Source organism: Poecilia reticulata, linkage group LG3 (assembly GCF_000633615.1).
Source record: "Poecilia reticulata strain Guanapo linkage group LG3, Guppy_female_1.0+MT, whole genome shotgun sequence".
Lineage (NCBI taxonomy): Eukaryota > Metazoa > Chordata > Actinopteri > Cyprinodontiformes > Poeciliidae > Poecilia > Poecilia reticulata.
Genome location: NC_024333.1, coordinates 31,641,737 through 31,648,169, shown reverse-complemented (window position 1 = coordinate 31,648,169; position 6,433 = coordinate 31,641,737). Strand labels below are relative to the sequence as shown.

Genomic DNA, 6,433 nt, shown 5'->3' with positions numbered 1-6,433 from the left:
TTATAAATGCTAATTAGATTTGATTTTTGTTTTACATTAACCAGCATTTTGAAACTAACAAGATGTTTATTTGCTTTAGTTTTTAAATAAAGGAAGGAAGCCAGACCACACCTACAATGAATCAACAACAGAATAAAGGTACGTTTTAGAGAAGATGAAATGTTTATCTTTACATTTTTTTGTGTGTAAAAATCAGCCTAGATTGAAAAAGCAATTAGCAGTTATTACAAGTAAAAATCAGCAATCAGGCCCAAAATCTGGAAGTAGTGATGACCTCTGACCTGAACCTTTAGAGCCACATAAAGCCGGTTTCACAGTGGGCCTTCTACCTCCTGCAGAACATTTCAGGACCAGAGGAATAAAGTCTCAGATCAGAGAAACTCATCCAGGCTTTGATTCCTGCAGCAGGTCAGACTGACAAACCAATGGTCCAGAATGCTGCTGCTGAAGATCTGAATAGAACCAGGGGGATAGAGACACCATCTGGTTCTACACCACCTAGTTCTAAAGTCCCTACACTGAGAGAATAGACTTTAAAATATTATCTGCTGTTGTTGTAACAACCTTCACCACCTATCAAGTCTTCTGATTCTGATCTGCATCTCCAGAACCAGAACCAAACATGGAGGAGGACTGCACTGTATCTGGAAAATACATAATACTGCTTCTTTACCTTTGAAAAATATAAAAGTTCACTAAAAACATATAAGCACACTGTCAATTGAGAAACGAGAGATGGTCATTAAATAGAGACCAGCAACAGTTGGAAAACATTGTAGCCCTATCTAAACTAGAAGACTTCCAGTAGTGTATTTCTAGGATTCATCAATCTGCCATCTGAGCACAAAATATAAAATGAAATGTGGTTTTGTTATCAATACAGGCACATTTCTAAAGATGAATACTCTGTTGCTTTTTGTTACAGCACTGTCTGACACTCTCTCCAAGCTTGGACTGGAAGAATATTATCCCAACAAGCTCACTCTTCGTTCTCTACTGGAGCTCAACAAAAACAGCATATATGAACATCGCCCTTCATTACAAACAGATTTACCATGGTATTTTCTTAAACATTTGTTGCAGATCAATGCTAACTGCAGAGGATGCATTCAATTACTAGATAGTAAAGATGAAAATGATGATCCCTTTAGCTTTGAACTTTATACTGATGGGAACAATGACAATAATGTTAATACCCTTGACCTCTTTGTGGCACTGTTCCTCTGTGCTGACAGTTTCTTACAACAAGAAATGGCACTCAAGTTGTCAATGTGCCAGTTTTCTGTCCCGCTGTTGTTGCCACATTGTAATAACAGTCAGTGTGGCCTGATGCTTTGGGCCTTGAGAGACATCGTCAAAGAGTGGCGTCCACCTGAGCTATCTGAATCAAAAGGCTTTGCAGAAGCCAGTATTGTCCAAGCAGATGCACCATTCTACTCTTTTGTGAGACTGAAAAACAGCAGTTTATCAAAATCCCTGTTGCTCAATCATGTGATGAGCCATGGCCAACAGCACAAAAATATCTTCATGCACAGAGAAATGGAGGGAGAGGCCCATCATAGAGAGATTGCAAATGGACTGGTGGAGATTAGCTGGTACCTTCCCTGTGGAAGAGTAAATGATGAAAATTTTCAGAAACTAGTGATATTTGCTAATTTACGAGGACACATTTGTGAATCACCAACACAGTTTGCCTTTCTTTATGAAATGTCAACAGCTGTCTTTGTCCTAATGGACAAAATCCAAGAAGACGAACTGAAGATTTTAATGTCTTTACATAATGTAAAAGTAAAACTATTCTTTGTGTTCAATCACAACAAAAATGAAGAAGACACTACGTCTGTTAAAACAGCGGTGGAAAAATTAGGACTGCCAAAAAACCAAGTGATCGCCAAAAAACGGGAAGTAAATGTTGCAGATTTTTCAAAGAAACTTCATGTATCAATTAAGACTTCACTAGAACAGGTGTCTAGCTGGATGAGCATTGCAAGCATGAGTGATAAAGCTGTTGAACTTGGTCTGATTGTGGATGAACATGGGAGTGCTGCACAACAGAAGGCAGCTGAGAGCATCAGGGAAGGAATTGGGGTACGAAGCATACCTGACTACAAGAAACAGCAACTTCGTTTGCAGGGAGAAAATTGGAAAAAACTTTCAAAGTTAGAAAAGGAGGAATGTAGACTGAATAAAGCTGGTGGTTCAGGACTGGAGCATTACATATCAAAGCTCCAGAAAAAAAAACAAGAAATCAGAAAGGAACAAAGTCAATACAAACTATCAAAATCAATGAAGATTTTTATTGACAATTTATCTACAAGTAAAGAAAAAAGAGATTTTTTCTTGAAATGGATAAAACTCACACTGGATTCACACTCAAGAATCAAACTCTCTGAACTGAGAAACCAATTAAAAAGGGAACAAGAAAATAAAAATGTAGAACGTGTTGCTGAATTAGATCAAGCTCTGCTGGAGAGCTCTTTAGGAATCGAGCATTTCATGAGAGAAATGGGTCTGATCTACGAGTTTTCACAGGAAAACACAGAGGAAATCTCTCGTCTCCCTCAACTGGCTGCTGAGATGGTGATGGATGGACATCCTTTAGAGCTTCTGGATGGAGACGCTTCCAACGTCCCAGAAAAATGGGTGTCAGCTGTACTTACTGAGGTCCATAAGAAAGTTGGAAACAGGAGCAGATTGCTGATAGTAGCTGTTCTGGGTGTTCAGAGTTCTGGGAAGTCAACGCTCCTCAACACCATGTTTGGTGTCCAGTTTCCAGTCAGCAGTGGCAGATGTACAAGAGGAGCTTACATGATCTTCCTCAGAGTTCAAGAGGATTTGAAAAATGAACTGAATTATGATTTCATAGTTCTCATTGATACAGAAGGTCTCAAATCTCCTCAAATGGCTCAACTTGAGGACAGTAATGAACATGACAACCAGCTGGCAACCTTCGTCATTGGCTTAAGTGACATCACCATCATCAATATAGCAATGGAGCACTCAACAGAGATGAAAGATGTCCTGCAAATTGCAGTTCATGCATTCTTAAGAATGAAAGAGATTGGAAAAAAACCAGTTTGTCATTTTGTGCATCAGAACGTTGGGGCAGTTTCAGCTCATTCCAAATGCATGATTGACAGAAAACGCCTCTTGGATCAGCTCAATGAAATGACTGAAATTGCTGCTAAAATGGAAAAACAACCAACTATTAAGCAGTTCACTGATGTCCTGGACTACGACATGGAAAAAAACAACTGGTACATTCCAGGTCTCTGGCATGGCACTCCACCAATGGCTCCAGTAAACACTGGTTACAGCGAAGCTGTTGCTGACGTGAAGAAAAATCTTCTCAAGTTAGACGAAGAATATAACAGCATGGATGAGTTTTACATCCCAGACTTTCTAGAATGGATGAAAAGTCTTTGGAAAGCAGTAAAATATGAAAATTTTATCTTCAGCTTCAGAAACAGTCTTGTGGCTAATGCCTACGACAACTTGTGTATAGAGTTCAATGAGTGGGAATGGGAGCTCAGAAGACAGATTCTTACCTGGAAGACAGAAGCAGAGGTGGAAATCCGCAATGCTAACACTGAAAGTGACCAGGATTTATTTAATCTGGTCGGCTCAAAAAAAGATGAGCTTTTAAAAATTAAAACCGCCCAAGAAAAAGAAATGACAAAGAAGCTTTTAGACTACTACAAAAGAAAAGATGTACACGCACATTTGATAGAGAAATACAGACAGGATTTTATCAACAATATCAAATCTCTGGCAAGAGAAATCCAATATTCAACAAGCCACAAACTAGACTGTGCTGGTGAGTTGAAAAAAAGTTCGAAGGTGGTTCAGGATCTTCACAGAGAATTCAAAGGACTAATTGAAACCCACGTGGGAAATCTCCTGAAAGAGTTTAGAGACACTGAACTGTCTGAAGAAAAACTGACTGATGAGTTTGAGAAAATGTGGGCCAAAGCTACTGAAAATATGTCAGACTTAAAAGAGCAAGATATTTCTGACCAAGTGAAGAATCACTTGAGAAAAAGTTTCTCACATCTCAAAGTTAATGAGGAGTTTCAGAAAATTGGAGACCTAAAAGAAACTGAAGAAAGTGATTTCAAGGCAAGAACTAAACATCTAAAAACTGCGAAAAAATTAAATATCTTTCTGAAGAAAAATGTAAAAAGAGACTTACAGACAGCAGCTGATGCTCTCATTGAGTCTTGCAAACAAGATGTCCTTGGAATCATGAGGACAAACTCAGATTATAATGAGCTTTATACAAAGGAACTATTAGACAAGATTAATTTGTCACTGACCCAAAACTTTAAACATCACAACATCACATTTGAACTTGATCTGAAAGTTCMTATCTGCAGCTTTGCCGTGAAAAAATTCACACAGATGCACAAAACGTTCCTTGCTGTGAACAGTCCCATAAATCAGCTGGAAAAGTACAAGAGTCAGTACTTGTCAGACTTTATAGATCAATACAAACAATCACAGGACAAGACGGAACAAAGCCAACAGAAAGCAAGTGATTTTGTCAAGTTGTGTCTCAGACCAGCAGTGGAGGATTTCATCAACAGAACTCTGGGAATAGATATCGTAGATGAAATTCTGAAAAATCATGATTCAGAAGAGTACAGTTCACGTTCCTTTTTCTCATATAATATTCAGAAGGAGCTTCTGCAAAAAGATGACTTGGAGGGATTTGGTAAATATATTTCTAAATATGAATTGTATATCAAAAACTGGATTTTTCTACACATCCAGCAAAAAGTGTCTCAAGACAAGACTTTGACCAATCTCAAGAACAAGAGTCTGCAGATTATTGTTGACAAAATCACAGAAGCCATCAAAAATTCCTCAAAGGACGGGGAAGGAGTGCTGCTCCCAGATGACACAGAAAACCTATCAAAGTTTATCAGCAGAATGCAAAAATATCTGGTAAAAGATTTATCATTTTCAGTAGAGGCTGAAAAAACTTCTCTGTTCCCGACTGAAATCAAATGCCAGGTATTTATTGACAGTCTGCTGACGTCTGTAAATGAGCTGAAGGAAAAGCTTCAGGAGGAATTTACAAGCTCTGAAGATGTTACTGACACAATCAACAAACTTCTAATCAAACCACAGGATGAGCTTTTCAGAAGAGTGTTTGGATGTGGGAGGCAATGTCCTTTTTGTAAAGTTCCCTGTGATGCAGGAGGCAAAGAACATCTGCAGCATCAAGCGGCTGTGCATCGGCCACAAGGACTTGGTGGAAGCAGGTATGAAGATGATAACAAACTAGTCGAAACACTCTGCACAACTGATGTGTGCAGTGAACACTATTTTAAAAATGCAGACACTGAAAGTGAGGGGCATCCATACAAAAAGTATGTAGATTTTTATCCACACTGGAAAATCCAACCAGACTCCACCACTGAGGTAACAGACTATTGGAAGTATGTTCTGGCAACATACAATGATCACTTTGCTAAACTTTACAAGGCCAAGCCAGCAGATGTTCCAGAGGATTGGAAGAATATCACAAAGGAACAAGCTCTAAAAGGCTTAGAGGATGCTTTCGAAATATCAATGAAACTAAAAAGGTTTTACAAAAGAAATATCTGAAAATCTAAGCAACTTTCAAAACCAAAACAAACAAAGAGAAAAGCAACTAAACATGTTAGGCTGCTAGTAGCAATATCATCAACATTTAAGATGCTTTAATGATATACACCATTAATTTTTACTTTGTTTTGTCCTTTTTTAATATGAAGCTATTTGTTTTGACTTTAAAGCTGAGGAACAACATCAGTGGATGTTTTTTTTGTTCATATAGCTTTGTTTCTACAGACTTAATAGATTTATACTGAGCACTTGACAGAACTTTTCTCTTCAAAATAACATTTTATTAATAACGAGCATAAAAATTCTGTACTGTAAATTTCGCAACAGAAGACGCATTGTTTTTCTCTTTGATGTTACATATTTTAAATTTTTTAAGTTCTATTTTAGAAACCTGGTGTATTTGCTGAAACATTTAAAGATGTACCATTTCCTGTTTGTTTATTCAAATATATTGTTAATTATGCCTAAAATACCAAGAGGCACTCATGATATGTATGTAAAATACAGTGAGGAAAATAAGTATTTAAACACCCTGTGACTTTGCAAGTTCTCCCTCTTAGAAATCACGGAGATGTCTGAAATTTTCATCTTGGGTGCAAATAAAATTCCAAACAGCAATTTTTGCCAGTGTAGGTCTTAAAAAAGTAACTAAATGTAATACTAATTTCAGGCACTATTTTAATTACTTGAAAATGTTTTTTTGTTCTTCAAATTGCCACAGTTGTTGCTTGATGACATGACTAAATATGCTCTTGAGCTTGCAAAAGTGTAACTGCTAAATTTGTGAAAGCTTATAATTTCAAAAATGTAACATGAAAAC

The 6,433-nt window shown here is 37.4% G+C and overlaps 1 protein-coding gene across 1 annotated transcript; it reads left to right on the top strand.

Moving 5' to 3' along the window:
• Positions 1–622: 622 nt before the first annotated feature.
• On the top strand, positions 623–5,290 carry LOC103463038 (up-regulator of cell proliferation-like). Its single transcript, XM_017303880.1, has 3 exons — positions 623–640; positions 1,084–3,567; positions 5,204–5,290. Exons 1-3 carry the CDS (start codon positions 623–625, stop codon positions 5,288–5,290), a joined length of 2,589 nt encoding a protein of 862 aa, XP_017159369.1.
• The last annotated feature ends 1,143 nt before the right edge of the window (positions 5,291–6,433 follow it).

Bases quoted from the DNA above. Each gene is read 5' to 3' on its own strand.
- LOC103463038 (XM_017303880.1), top strand. The intron at 3,568-5,203 runs GTGGAAATCCGC...CCTGTGATGCAG, and splicing joins CCTGGAAGACAGAAGCAGAG to GAGGCAAAGAACATCTGCAG.